General features: G+C 39.3%; 3 protein-coding genes across 3 annotated transcripts; all 3 read right to left on the bottom strand.

Annotated features, from left to right (window-relative positions):
• Positions 1–1951: 1951 nt before the first annotated feature.
• LOC110913981 lies at positions 1952–2632 on the bottom strand. The gene has a single exon (XM_022158791.1). It carries the CDS (start codon positions 2630–2632, stop codon positions 1952–1954), a length of 681 nt encoding a protein of 226 aa, XP_022014483.1.
• Positions 2633–12058: 9426 nt separating this feature from the next.
• Positions 12059–12551, bottom strand: LOC110912103 (histone H3.2). Its single transcript, XM_022156781.2, has one exon. It carries the CDS (start codon positions 12475–12477, stop codon positions 12067–12069), a length of 411 nt encoding a protein of 136 aa, XP_022012473.1. The 5' UTR covers positions 12478–12551; the 3' UTR covers positions 12059–12066.
• An 810-nt stretch (positions 12552–13361) lies between these two features.
• LOC110913980 (uncharacterized mitochondrial protein AtMg00810-like) lies at positions 13362–14273 on the bottom strand. The gene has a single exon (XM_022158790.1). It carries the CDS (start codon positions 14271–14273, stop codon positions 13362–13364), a length of 912 nt encoding a protein of 303 aa, XP_022014482.1.
• Positions 14274–15765: the final 1492 nt, after the last annotated feature.

The following is a 15765-nucleotide window of genomic DNA, read 5'->3' as shown; positions in this document are numbered from 1 at the left end:
TAACTCATAAACCGATTCTGTATATATGATTATTTTGTGCAACATATTCTACACGATAACAAGACCAGAAGCATATATCCACAAATGAAAACAAAAGAAGAAAAAAAGTTGTTCCATTTATCTTGGAACAACACAGCTTTCATAAGCCACTCATAATATGCTTGAAAGTGAGCTGAATTTTTCTTTGACCCTCATCAGTCATCACTAATAACTTATAAATATAATATTGCTTGAAACTGAACTTAAAAAAAAAAGAAAGAAAGAAACAAAGGGTTTGTAGTCTAGCAGTGTCTAGGTATGTTGAAATGTAGCCCTCCCCATAAGATTAAGGGTTATATAGTCCCCCATGGTAGACAAAGGTATTGATTTAGGAGTAGAATTAGAGGGCGTGTAGCCATTCAAAAAAATGTTTAAACTTTTTTAAATAAAAGTAGATCATTTCTAGTGCCATTGTCCAGAAGAATGATAGTGAAATAATGTTAGATTGACCCAAATAAAAGAACAAGATGGTACCTTCAAGCAGTAGAACATATACATGACTGCAACAGGTAAGAGTCATTTCTTTCTTTTAACAATCACAGAACATGTCATATTTTGAAAATAAGCTTATAAAAAAGTCTACAAGATGGTAGCCTATCACTGAACATGTCATACTTTGGAAAGAAGCTTATAAACTACAAGTCTACAAGATGGTAGCCTATCACTTAACATTGCATACTTTGAAAAGAAGCTTATAAACTACACATATCTGATCCCTCATACCAACCAATATTGTTCATTTTTACGACAAGTAGTTCATGGAAATGTTTTTGGTTTCACTTATCCTAAATTGCTCTCACCCAAGCACAGTTAACTTCATCAATAAACAATGTGCCCAAAACATGCCAATGGCATTTGAGGCGCGCATTCCTTATGACTCGATATCTCTCATGCGTACTAAACATAACATACCGATATGGATTTTCCTAAGGTGTCACAAACGGTTGACATTGCTTACGAAAATCATAAACTTACTATGTTTTACCACATCAATGTTTTGAGTGTTCTCGGTATCTCGAAAGGTACATGAATTCATTTCCAATCAAGTTAAACGCAAATCGAAAGACTTACCAATACTGCAATACATAATACTTGCACTTTCTGGTCACAAATCCATACTTCCACCTTCAATGAACACATTTCACCTCTCAATAGTTAACAAACTTGCAGCATATCAATCCTCCCAAAAACCATTGATCCTGCAGTTAGTATCATCTTCCACCCCAATCCCTAGGGGTGTAAACAAGCCCAGACTAGAGGCTCGAGAGCCACTTGTTATCAGCTTGGTTAAAAGCTTGAACGAGCCGAGCTTTAACGAGCCCCAACCCGAGCTCAAGTCTGAAATAAAGCTCGTTTAGTTATCGAGCCCGAACTCGAGCCTGAAATACAAAGCTCGTCTAGGCTCGCGAGCCTAAACGAGCCCAAACAAAGTTTAGTTTTTATATATATAGTATAATAATAATGATGATGGTAACATTGGCAAGCTGAGCTCGAGCCGAGCTTTGGCTCATTTAAGCAATATTGAAGTGAGCTCAAGCCGAGCTTTTAGCTCGTTTGAGGTTGTTCTCAAAAATAGCATGAGCCGAGCCCAAGCTTTAGGTTTTACTCACAAGCCGAGCTCGAGCTTAGAAAAGAACGAGCCGAACTCAAGCTTCACAAAAACATGACGAGCCGAGCTCGAGCCTAGTCGAGCTCGGGATCGGCGCGTTTACACCCCTACCAATCCCCAAGTAACTATAACTTCAAATGACTCTTTTTCAACTTCTAATTATAATCTCTGTATATGAATAGACACTCACAACAACACATCACTTTCATCACATCAAAACACAAAACTATCATAACAAAACCAAAAATTAGGGCACCAAATCTACAGATAACAATAACAAAACCGAACCGAAAATCGCAGTTTTCAATCGAGAAAACCTGTTTTCCGAAACACAGCGTTGCGAACACGACACATATCCCTGCCTTTGAGCGTACGGCCAGCACCTTCAAACACCGAAAATGTCACATACGATCTCGCCACAATCTCATGAGGCGGAACCATTTCATTATTATTATCATCTTCCTCCTCTGCCACGTCATCAATGACGTCATCAAACCCTAAGTAACCGCTCGATTTGTTCTTCAACCAAACCGGAACATTCACCGGCGCCGATTGGTGAAAACCGGGAGATTGCTCAGACGAACGCCGTACGGTCACCGGCGGAATCGTCCTTGCAGCGGTGGCGGCGGATTGCGACGGAGTTACGGCAGGTTTTCGTCGGACGGAGGGGAGCTGGTCGTCGGATAAGGCGGCGTAGAGGCCGGAGGTGTTGTGACGGTGAAGCGGCGGTGAAGTGGAGGCGTGTGACGGTGACGGTGACGGAGACGGAAGTTCAGATGCGTCGTCGTCGGATGATGATGATGGTGACCAAACGACGTCGCTTTCATGGAATTCGAAAGCGTTTGTGTTGTTGTTGTTGTTGTTGAGATCTGGTTGTTGTTGTTGTGGAAGAGTGAGGTGAGAGAGGAGTCGGAAGGATGGAGAAGAGGATAGGGATGGTGAGGGTGAGTGAGATACGGCGGAGACGGTGGTGGATTTAGTCATGGCGGAGAGTCGTCGGTGGTTGACCAACAGAGTTCTCTCTCTGTGGTGGGTGAACAAGAAGTCCACAAGTTCGTTAACATGTAAACGGTTAATTTTGAAGAAATGCTATGATTTTATTATGTAACTTTTAATTTAATTTTTAGACCATGTGTAGTAGTTAACATCTAATTCTTGGGTGTTTTGCGTTATTTGGTATTACAGTTAATAATTGAACGTTTTTTAAAATGGGTGTGGTAGGGATGTAAGCATTGTGGGTTATTATGTTTGTAATAAATTAAATAAAAAAAACATCAAAAATTCTTATTGGTTTTACAAAAAGGAAAATGAAGATGATTGGACATAATAAATGAAGCTGGGCGTGGAAAATAAAACGCCTAAACCAAATTTTGCCAAAAAAACGCCTCGGAGGACCGATGTCGGGCGTAATTTGGGCATTATTGGGCAAAAAAACGCCCACTTTTTGACAACTATGCATGGTCTTAGTAAGCTTAAATTGTTAGGAATACTGGATTAAATTTAATTTTGTATAGTAGATTATGCCTTAACAACAGGTACAAGTGTTTTGTGATTACAGATCTCTATTTAAATTTGGTTATTCTTATACAACAATAATCAAATAATAGTTGTGTAACAGTGTTTATGTACATTTATTTTAGAAACATAATCGTCCCTTCTCTTTATACGCCATGCCATACGTGTTGATGAACACAAAGTGCATCAAAATACATCTTTTAACAAGTTTAGTGCGCACATATTATATCTACTACTGAACAGATCTACAATTCAGAAAAGGCTCCACACTTCTTTGTTAAAGTATTGCGGTTGTATTAGTGGTGATGCTGGCTGGATTTGGTGGTGGTAGGGGTTGTTGAAGAGATAAAGAAAGAGAGATTGAGAGAGAGAGGAAGGGAGCGAGCTAAGAGAAAGAAGATAGGGGTTTATATGTATTAATATATTTTTTAATTCTTTAAAATCTGGTTTTGATATTTGTTTAAAAATATTAAATAAAAAGCTTGTGAAAATACCATAATACTCTTACATGCAAAGCATGTGAGGTAATTTAACTAGGTTTTTGGATGACGGTTAGTTGTAAAGGTTATAAATGTAACAAAACATGAACATAAAGGTTGAGTTTCGCCGATTCCATAGTGAAAGGTATGAAGTGCAGTTTAGGTATAACATAAAGATTGATTTGTGCAATTTAGTCTAAATTTAAGGGTGTCTAAGTTTCGACATAAACTTTTTTCTGGAAACGAGTTAGGTCAAATATAACACATTTTCGTTTAAAAAACCATTTTTACGTGCATATTTTTATGTATGCGTCTGTATCAATTCGAGTTAGTCTACATTTGGATATATTTTTTTAATATAATATGTTTTCTTACTTATTTTATGTACGTTTTCATAAATTTTGTTCCGAACATAGTGGAGTCAAATTGTGGTTTCTTTTTTTCCTTTCCTATTTTTTCGAAACTTTAATTAATCCTATAGAATAAGTTATGATTTTACGAAATAGATTCAATTTACTCTACGTTATGATCATTTCTTATACATGTTACATTGAGTTTAATCAGATATGTCGAAACACGCGGTTTCGTATATTAACGCATCACCTAACACTTGAACAAATCCATTCGATGTTTGCGATATACTCGCGCCGTAACGCACACGGACCTTATTTCTAGTTACCTATAACATAAAAACAATGGTCGGTACCACTACCGACAAAGATAGGTTGATTCACTTTTGTCTTTCTTCAAACCTACATAGAATGACACTAGCGACATAAAAATTGTCTTACCTCGAAGATATTAAATCTCACGTCCTTATGAGAAAAAGTTGTTAAATATACTTATATTTAAAGAAATTTCATTTTTATATATTCTTTAGTTTTAATTAATGTTTCGACGTAGTTATTTTATGTATGTGTCGATATGAATTAATGTTTTAACGTACGATTTTAACCGTTCAAATTTACCCATTGTTTTTTTTTCATTCAACCTTTAGCTTAAAAAACCTATTTTTTCACGTGGTTATTTTTATATACATGTCGGTATGAATTCATGTTTCAACGTAAATTTTTTTCAGAAGCGAGTCGGGTCAGATATAATGTGTTTTTATACTTATTTTTATGTACGTTTTCAGTTATTCTACGTTTTGACATTTTAATGTACGTGTCGGTAAAAATATACGTTTCAACGTAAGCAATATAAATTCACCCTTCTATGGGATTTTTATAAAAACGAGTTTGCTCAAATATAATACGTTTTCATTCTTATTTTTCTTATGTTTTCGGTCGGTCTACGTACGTTTTGACGTTAATTGTGTTAAAAAACAAGTCGGGTAAAAAATAATACGTATGAATTCGACGGTATAAATTCGAGTTATTTTACGTTTTGACGTTGCTAACTCTTGATGCAAAGGTAGGGGTGGTGTAGTGATTAGGTGGAACACTCACTAAACGAACCAATTCAAATTCGATTCCGTTTCTTTTGAAACCGCAATTCTTTAGATCGGATACGCCAAAACACGCATTTTCATAACGTTAACGCATCACATAACGTGTCGTCAGCTATACACAACTAAGACGTCGCCGCCGCAACGCGCGGCTTTTGGAAACAATCTAGTTATATATAATACTGCTAGTTTCATTCTAATTTGTTTTAACAAAACCAGTTATGTCATTTCAAAGGCCATTGGTGAACAAATTAGAATGAAACTAGTAGTATTATTATAACTAGATTCTAATTTCTTTTTATATAATATCAAGTGTGCAAATAGTCTCCCCTATCAAAACATTAGTGAACATTAATGTTGTGGTTTATTATTTGTTACATGTAAATAGATTGATCCATTCTTCTTTCTAGACAATTCTTCTCTTCACATAACACATTTGTGAACAAGTCACGTTTTAACTCAAACCACTCAAACTTGAGTTTATATTTAGTTTAACCTCGCAAACATATCAACATGATAAATATATAAAACAAATCTAGCTCGCGTTTATACGAGCATGAATCAAATGTACATATGTACATACATTTGTGTATCCATTGGGAATACCCCAATAGTGTTGATGAGTTAAATAAGGTGTAGAATAATAAGAGGTCATGGGTTCAATCCCTATGGTGTGCAAGTTTAGCCATTAAAAAAAACATTCATTTGTGACTTTGTGTGTTAGGGATTTTTTTTCTAGGATTGATCCTCTGAATTTGTAAGTTGCATTTCTAATATATAAAATTATGAATGAAGTTACAATATATAGCTAAATGATTGTAACTTGGACAATAAATGGATCATTTAGTAACTTAATATTTTTTTTAATTTCAAAGCTTTAAACTTTAAATCAAGTTCGAAACTTTTCCTTATGTTGAACCTTTATTGTGACACTCGAGGTTTTTCCGAACGATCACCTTGTAATATTTTGTGTGTGTATATATATTATTAAATGGAAACGTGATTTTTGCATGATATGTGTGATATGTATGTATTATGTATATATTTATATGAGAGCCGAAACCACGACCCGAGACCATGACTCGCAACCGGGCGGTTGCGAGTGGGCCTCTTGGTTTCGAGTGGCCCTTGGGCCGTAACCGGTTTGGGCCGAAACCCCAAGCCCAACCCGAAAACACCCCTTGTATATAATCCCCACCATCTCCTCATTTCCCTCATTTGCTACTAAAACATACACACACTCCTTACTTTCTCTCAACTAAGAAAACCCTCAAACAACAAACCATCCTCTCCTTCTCTTCTCGGTTCAAGCTTGGATCCCGGACAAGAAACTCGGACAAGTTCATCATCACTCATTCGGACACTTCATCTCCTCGGCTTCTTCCTTTATTTCGGCTCATTCTTCTCCTTCTCAACCGGTTAGTCATCATTATGTGCATAGGACTTATGTTGTGTATATGAAGTAGAAAATGCTTGGTTAGAAACATTATGCATGATTCTAGGGTGATTTGTGAAGAAAACTATATGTGAAAACCATTTATGTGTGAATACTTGTGACATGTTTAAAATGACTAGAAAATAGTAGTCTAAGAATGGGTATGGCTAACCAAACTATGCTTCTTTGTTTCTTGCAAGAATGATGATGTTTAACATAAGATTTTCGGCTATATAATGTATGTTTTCTTGATTAGCATCATGATCTTGTCAAAATAGGTGATTTTCGGTTCATAAATATGTGTTTATGTTGGCATGAAAACCCTAGAAAACTATGAACATAGGAAGAACTTGTTTGAATATGGTTTGAAGATGCAAAAATGGCAAAGTTTGATCTATCTTTACTAATATTCAGATTAGGCAAAGTGTTAGTGAAATATTATTGGTTGTTTCCTATTATGGGCCTGAATTCTTGGTACAATTTGGACTGTCATATCTGCATCATCACGTGTACATGAAAGTGACAGATTACGACTCGCAACGACGGCATTACGACTCGCAACCACAGCATTCCGACTCGAAACCACACCGTTGCGACTCGCAACCAAAGCATGACAAGTCGAAACCACGTGATTGCGACTCGAGACTACGTCGGTTGCGACTCGCAACCACAGCATGATGACTCGAGACCACGGTTACGACTCGCAACCACAGCGTGACAAGCCGAAACCACCTGGTTGCGACTCGAGACCAGCTGGTTGCGAGTGGGCTGTTCATTTTGGTTACTGGGCCCATATGTGTTTAACTTGGACTATCTGTTGACTGGATTATGTGTTGCTGTTGACTGCTTAATTACTTAGGCCGGCCCAGTAACCCACTGTTTACTTATATGCTTGATACGTGTTAGTTACGTGCCTATATGTGTTTTACGTGAATGCTTGTACACCGAACCTGACCTATACCGGTAACCATGTTAGGACGTGGTGACCAACGTGATTGACAAGTAACCTAAACCTACCGAGCAACCCAAGGTGAGTTCACAACTTAAAAGCATGCGTCCCGGTGGTTTGGGACACGAGACTGAAACAATCCTATCCCCTGGTAAAAGGGGATACTATTCACATACCTTCCCTAGTTTTCGGGAACAAAACTTACTTTTCCTTCCCTGGTATTGGGAAACCTTTTGGTTAATTACTGTTTATACGGATTGCAACTAACGGCACTAAACGAAACTCTATCACTCAAGTCCCTACTACAAATACCGATTAGTCGCCGGGTTAGGCGAGCGGGTTATTAGTTGATAGCGCTATTTAGGTGTTTACCAGCCTCACACCGTGCCCTGGTTTGGGACGGTCGTGAACTAATGTACTCAGAAATCCGTCAATGATGATAGAACATTGACATCGGGGCATCCTGCGGATACGCAACGGTTACCTAGTGTTCGGTATTGGAAAAACAGTTTAGTCGCTAACTTTTGGGGTAGCTCCCCAGGGCATGTATAAACGGATAAATTAACCGGTGAAACAAAGTTTTTGGTAATTAAAACTGGACAACTAGTGGACTCACTCAGCATTATTGTTGACCCCTTACTGCATGCTTTGCAGGTAACCAGTGACGAAGGAGCTTGCAGCTTGGGAACGTGTAGTGTCTGTTCACCCTCGTGTTGGGTGTTACCTTATTTTGAATTATGAACTTTGTTTAAACTACTTTACTTATGCTTCCGCTACTTATTAACTGTTTGAACTTAAAACCTTAAACTCTGAACTTGATATTTGCTAATCTTATGGTTAGTAAGTATTACTTTTGTTATCAACTTAATTGTTCAGTGTAATTGATGGCTGGATCCTGGTCAGTCACGCCCTCGAAGCGGGTGTTATCCGCAGGTGGATTTTGGGGGTGTGACAGATTGGTATCAGAGCCATTGGTTATAGTGAACTTGGTTTTAAAAAGGGAAAATCTTTTTGGAGAAAACCAGACTATAACCCGTGACTCGCGACGACACTACACTCCAAGTGCAAGGCTCAACACTTTTGACCTCATAGCTCGGACCAGTGTTTACTTGTTGCTTACTTTATGTTTCCTGTTATGCTATACGTACTAGTGTGCCTAAACTAGATAGATACACCTCTCTCTTCTATCTCATTCTCGCTACACTACGACATCACACTCATACTGTGTTTTCTGGTTATGAAGACAATGAGTGGACGTGGGAGGGGAAACATCAACATGACGCAGGCTCAGTTCACTAACCTGCTCAACACAGTGGCTGCGGCTTTTGCAGCTCACCCTATAGGTAAGCTCGTTGTTTTAGGATGTATAGATCCTACCGCCACATCGACTTTTCGCCTCTAAACCTATACGCTTCGCTTCTCACGAACAGGTCAGCATGCACCTGCGCAACCACCAGTGTGTACTTTCAAAACTTTCATGGATTGCAAGCCTCTCCCTTTCAACGGCACTGAGGGTGCCATAGGTCTTCTGCATTGGATTGAGAAAATTGAAGCTGTTTTTACTGTTTGCGAGTGTCCCCCTGCGAACTGGGTGAAGTTTGCTACTGCTACGCTTGAAGGAAGCGCGCTTTCTTGGTGGAAGGCGCAGATTCAGATGTTTGGGTTGGAAACTGCAAATGCTACGGCATGGGAGGATTTCAAGGATATGATTAAGGATGAATATTGTCACCGGGATGACATCCACAAGCTTGAGAACGAGTACTATGAGCTCAAGATGGTTGGGTCAGAGATTGAAACCTACACCAAGTTGTCCAATGACTATGCTGCTCTCTGCCCGAACATGTCACGACCAATGTACCGAAGGATCGAACTGTATATCAAAGGTTTGGCTCCAGAGATTCGAAGCCATGTCACTTCAGCCAACCACACTACCATTCAGCCGATCGTTCGACTTGCTCACAAACTTACTGATCAGGCTGTGGAGGAGGGCAGGTTGCCCAAAAGGATCAGTGCTACTGTCGGAACTTCTAGTGACAGCAAGCGTAAGTGGGAAGGAAGTCAAAGCAAGGATGCTAACCCCACTCAGGCCCCAGCGCAGCAAAGGAAAACCGAAAACAACAAGGGCACTCAACAACAGGGTGGCTACCGGGGAAGCTACCCTAAGTGCAACAAGTGTAACAAGCACCACAATGGGGCATGTAACAAGGGCCAGTGTCAGCGATGCCACAAGATGGGGCACGACGCCAAGGATTGTCGAAGTCAGTTCCCAGCTAGACAGAATCAGCAACAACCCCAACAGCAACAGCAGCAGGGAAACAACCGGGCATGTTTTAAGTGTGGAGCTGAGGGGCACTTTAAGAAGGATTGTCCTGAGCTGAACCAGAATCGCAACAATAATCAGGGAGCTGGGAACAACAATCAGAACAACAATGCTGGGAATGGTGCTAGAGGAAGAGCTTTTGTGATTGGAGCTGGAGAAGCAAGGAATGACCCCAATGTCGTGGCGGGTAAGTTCCTACTCGATGATCGTTATGTTTCTGTGTTATTTGATTCCGGTGCCGATGCTAGTTATGTATCTCTACGTATTAGTAAGAAGCTTAAGCGTCCGCTTTCGTTACTAAGTTCTCCTCACCTCGTCGAGTTAGCTAATGGTAGAAACATCGAGGCCTCACACGTTGTCAAGGGTTGCAAACTAGAGTTGTCTGGTCAGACATTTAGTATCGATCTTTTCCCTGTTACTCTTGGAAGCTTCGATGTCGTTATTGGTATGGATTCGTTATCCAAGCATCGTGCTGAGATCCTTTGTCAGGAGAAAGCAGTTCGTATTCCTCGCCGTTCTGGCAAACCCCTCATGGTACAAGGTGGCAAAAGTGGAGAAATCTCCGGCGTTATTTCTTTCTTGAAGGCCCAGAAGTGTTTACGAAAAGGGCACACCGCTATCTTAGTACTTGTTACCAACACGCAGGAAAAGGAAAAGAGGATTGAAGACTTTCCAGTAGTGCGTGACTACCCCGAGGTATTTCCTGAGGAATTACCTGGACTCCCTCCCCATCTCAATAATCACTACATTATAGTGCGATTTTCATCACCAATCAATGATTCAAAACCCGATCAACGTGTTCTTTAGCTTTTTTGTTAAAGAAAACCCAGTTTAATATCATAAAAAAATCTCGTTTTTTTTTTATTTTTGACACATAACCACCACGTGGCAAATATAGATCAACACCCTCGATCTAACCGGTGATTTTGGAGATAATCACTCGATTCGTTCGATTCGAGCGTTGATAAGTGTTTCTATCATTCAAAATTCGTCAATTGATGAAGAAATCGGGTTCGATCCATGTAAGAAATTCTTTAATTTCATTTTTACGATCTGGGTTTTTGATTCAGTCATTGCGTTTTACGATCTTTGCGGGGGTCCGAGGGCGGCAGCCCCTGGCGGGGTCCAAGGGGCAGAGCCCCTGGCTGGGGTTTTTTTTCGATTAAATTGTTGTACTAAAAACGCATTAGAAAAATTAATTTTCCAGAAATTTGCTCATTTCGAAGACAGTAATTCGTAGACAATTCAGACAGTTCACAGTGACAGACAGTTATGTGTCCATTGCGTTTTAGAAATAAGAGAGTTTTATGTGGTTTCTGGCTATTGCGTTTTAGAAAAAAACACATTTTTAAGTGTTTTTAGTCATTGCGTTTTAGGTAAAACACATTTTTAGGTGTTTTCAGTCCATTGCGTTTTAGAATGAGTCTTTTTTAAGTGTTTTCTGGCCATTGCGTTTTACATATAAGACATTTCTTTGTGTTTTTGGTGCATTGCGTTTTAGGTAAAACACTTTTTTATGTGTTTTCAGTCCATTGCGTTTTAGAAAACAAACATTTTAAGTGTTTTCTGGCCATTGCGTTTTACAAATAAGACATTTCTTTGTGTTTTTGGTGCATTGCGTTTTAGGTAAAACACATTTTATGTGTTTTCTGGCCATTGCGTTTTACAAATAAGACATTTCTGTGTGTTTTCTGGCTATTGCGTTTTACAAATAAGTAATTTCTTTGTGTTTTTGGTGCATTGCATTTTAGAAAAATGTCATTTTTTAGGTTTTTTTTTCATTGCGTTTTACGTAACTTGTGGTTTTTCTATTGCGTTTTACGCAACTGGGTTTTAATTTTTTTTTTAAATATAGCAATAGTATACTCGTTTTAAAGATAAAAAAACGCTCGTTTTGTGGTTCAATTTTTATAAAAAAATAATGTCGTATGAAAGAGTTATTAACGTTTAAAAAATGGGGGGGAATTGGAGGAGAGAGAAACTATTGGCTTGGATTGACTAGAATGCCTTGAACAAACTCACGTGTCTCTTTTCTTCCTTTCAATTTTCCTGATTTAATCTTAGCCCTTGATTAACTTAATGGATGATCAAGATCACTTCCTAGCCTTCCTAGCCAAATAAACTTCCTATTGTATCTCCACCCTTTAAATACAAACCAAACATGTAATACATCAAAACCGAAGGAAAACACGCAATAAGCTACGCCTCAACCCCTCTTTTTAAAACAGCAAAACTAAATCTTTTAAAAATCTTAAAAATCAAAACACCAAATCCTAAGCTCTTTCACCACGGATCCTCCTCGCGAGCTGCATATCCTTGGGTATAATCGTAACTCTCTTTGCATGAATCGCACACAAATTCGTATCCTCAAACAACCCAACCAAATACGCCTCAGCCGCCTCCTGGAGAGTAGAAACAGCAGAGCTTTGGAACCGTAAATCCGTCTTAAAATCCTGAGCGATTTCTCTCACAAGCCTTTGGAACGGAAGCTTCCGGATCAAAAGCTCCGTGCTCTTCTGGTACTTCCTGATCTCTCTCAACGCCACGGTCCCGGGCCTGAATCTGTGCGGCTTTTTTACGCCTCCGGTTGCGGGTGCTGATTTTCGGGCTGCTTTTGTGGCTAGTTGCTTCCTTGGTGCCTTTCCTCCGGTGGATTTTCTTGCGGTTTGCTTCGTACGGGCCATGAATGTTTATTTATGAGTGAAGATGATATGTGAAGATTGTTGATTTGTGATGTGCGATTGTGGGTTTGTGATGGTTTTATATGTAGTGGAGCCGTGGAGGGTTTGAGAAATTGGCGGTGAAAGTTTAAAATTTTAAAATGATTTTGATTTTTGGGGGTTTCGGGTGGATTTCGATCCGTGTGCGGTGTAATAACTAATAACCAATGCGTATCATTTGTTGGTTTTTTCAAGGGGAAAGGGAATATGAGGTTGTTTACACATCTAACCTTAGATGTAAAACTATCAAAACTACGTCGTTTTGATTAAAATATAAATAAAAATTTTAATTCTAATTCTTTTTCCCCTTGTTCATCTCCATCTATCCAACAGTTTCTTCTTAACTTCCTGCTCTACCAATTTCATCGTAGCACATCCTTGTTTGTGCTTTGTTCGATGTGCAAGTTGAAGAAAGCTAATAGGGCTTCAAAAGTGATACATGTGCCCCATTTCCCTGTGTGCGGTGGCTTTGATTTTGTGCTTTTTTTTTTTTTGTGATTTTCCGGCCTGTTACTTTTGTGAGGTAATGCAATAGCGGTGGAGTTTCTGGCCTTTAATTGTTCGGTCGAGGAATGAAGGGTTTTTCACTACCGTATTTCCAAGACCTTTGAGGATAAGCAGATCCAATTTGAATTAATTTTCTCTTCGTATATATTTAATGGTATACACTGTAAAATTGTAAACCCCTTGCCTTCTCATTCATCTTTACATCATATATAATATACAATCTCATTCATCTTTACATCATATATAATATACAACCGAGATCTCCTATCTTTGGTAAGAGATTCACATGACAAATATAAGTAATATGGTTGTTACAATTGCCTAAGATATACAATGGTCTATTACACCCCCGCAGTCGAAGCGAAGGGAGGCCGAATGCTGAGACTGGACCTGAAATCGTCAAATAAAACCTTGGGTAGCCCTTTCTTGAAGATGTCAGCCACTTGAAAACGCGTAGGAATATGGAGAATCCGGACGGAACCTCGTTGAACTAGATCACGGACGAAGTGAATATCTAACTCAATATGCTTGGTACGTTGATGTTGGACGGGGTTTCCGGACAAGTAGATAGCACTGATGTTGTCACAGTACACAAGACTTGCACTAGTCAGTGGTTTGTGTAATTCGAGCAAGAGATTACGAAGCCAACATATTTCGGCTACGACATTTGCAACACCCCGGTACTCTGCTTCAGCACTGGATCGAGATATAACCGATTGACGTTTTGACGACCACGAGATAATGTTCGGCCCTAAGTAGACACAATAGCCGGAGGTAGAACGACGCGTATCCGGACACCCGGCCCAATCGGCATCGGTGTATGCGCGCAATGAGAGATCCGTAGATGTGCCAATAGTGAGACCATGCGACGATGTACCTTGGATATATCGTATGATGCGTCTAAGAGCATTCCAGTGATCCACCTTAGGTGCATGCATATACATGCAAACTTGTTGAACAGCATAACAAATGTCGGGTCGCGTGAAGGTCAAATATTGAAGGGCTCCCGCAAGGCTGCGATACAAAGTAGGATCCTCAAAATCAACACCTGCATTTGAACCAAGCTTTGGTTTGGTGTCAACCGGTGTAGGCACGGGTTTACACGACGACATGCCTGCACGTTCGATTATTTCTTTTGCATAAACCTGTTGAGACAGAAACATTTGATTACCTTGCCGACGGACGTGGATACCCAAAAAATGACTTAATGGACCGAGATCTTTCATTGCAAATTCTGCGGCTAGACGAGACATCAGTTGCACACGAAGAGAGTCGGTGGATGTCGTGAGAATGATATCATCCACGTATATGAGTAAATTGTCACACCCCGATTTCCACGTGTCTCACCGGTGGGCCCGGTGGAGGATTACCGTGACGATGTTGGCAACAATATAGTCAAACCACACAATTATATAATGCACAGCGGAAGCATAATTTAAATATATAATTTCAACCTCTGATTGTAATATCAAAATGTATTACAGAAGTTGAATATCCACAGTGGATCGTAAATACAGATAAAGTATTGTTCCATTAGATACTGCAATCAAGCTTGCGAGGCTTATCCCGACGCTAGGGAGCTAATACCAGCCAATTACGTTTAGGTACCTGCACTTAATCTTTTTGGGGAAAATACGTCAGTTTACACTGGTAAATACATTCAACTGACACATTTGAAAATGTTTATTAAAATTGATTTGAATGCACAAGGCACAAACTCTTTTATAACTTGGGAAAATTCATAATGATCTTGTGAACGTTTTACATGTTCTTTTATGCGTTCAGTAGCCCGGGTCGTGCCGGGTTAAAGATTTATAGACACACCACGTTTGCGTAAAACCGTAGTATGAAAACCAACGGCTACGTCTTTTAGTTTTAATGTCGACACTTTATACCGGGTGTACGCCTACACCGGGATGTCGATGGTCGTGGCCATTTCGTAAAATGATGCCAAGGATATCCGGGACAACGGTCATTAAACCCCCCAAAGGCTTATAAGCAACAAAACTGTTTAAATGAGCCGATCATATTTAATCAATTAACCACCTAAGCGATGGAATTATATAATGCTCAATCAAGCGGTATTAATATACCGTAACCCAAGCCCATATAGGGGAAATAAGTTAAAGTATTTACCTTTGCAAGTATTAATCCTTAATTTAGATCAAGTCACCGATAGCTTTTACTGGGGCTCCTAATCTGGAACGAAGGTTTTAATTAACCTCTTAGAATCCTAACGGTCCTTGTATTAGCCGTAGCTTAAACCGGTTGATTCCGATATATAGATATGGTTAATTCGCACGAAAAGGCGAAAACCGAGAATGGAGTATGATTTGGACCCAACAAGTTCAGTGACTTGTTTTATATGGGTTTATAGTTCATACTCTGGATTTTGGGGTTCAAATAATATAATTTGACCCTTATCGGCTATTGCACGAAAACTAGTTTCATGAGCCGTACCGTGTGCGCAAATAGGCGAAACGGTTAACCATAAGAGTCGTACGCTTATTTCCTAAGTCAATATGCCTTAAAAGTATTTTGGTATCAGTAGGATACCTTCCGTAATGCCCGTAACGAGTCTAAGTTAATATTATGCCCCGTAGGGGCTTTTCGGTCATTTTAAAGACTTTAAAAGGGCTTTTCGAGTTCTACAGGAAATCTGAGTTTCCCGAACAGCTTATAAAGCTTAAAATACTTTATTTATTATTTAAAATCAGCGGCAACTGGAATCGGGTCAAAAGACCT

This window comes from Helianthus annuus, chromosome 15 (genome assembly GCF_002127325.2).
Source record: "Helianthus annuus cultivar XRQ/B chromosome 15, HanXRQr2.0-SUNRISE, whole genome shotgun sequence".
NCBI lineage: Eukaryota > Viridiplantae > Streptophyta > Magnoliopsida > Asterales > Asteraceae > Helianthus > Helianthus annuus.
This window is presented reverse-complemented; position numbering and strand designations above follow the sequence as displayed.

Excerpts from the sequence above, each read along its gene's own strand:
- LOC110913981 (XM_022158791.1), bottom strand. The coding sequence starts at position 2,632 with ATGACTAAATCCACCACCGTCTCCGCCGTATCTCACTCACCCTCACCA.
- LOC110912103 (XM_022156781.2), bottom strand. The coding sequence starts at position 12,477 with ATGGCCCGTACGAAGCAAACCGCAAGAAAATCCACCGGAGGAAAGGCA.
- LOC110913980 (XM_022158790.1), bottom strand. The coding sequence starts at position 14,273 with ATGTCTCGTCTAGCCGCAGAATTTGCAATGAAAGATCTCGGTCCATTA.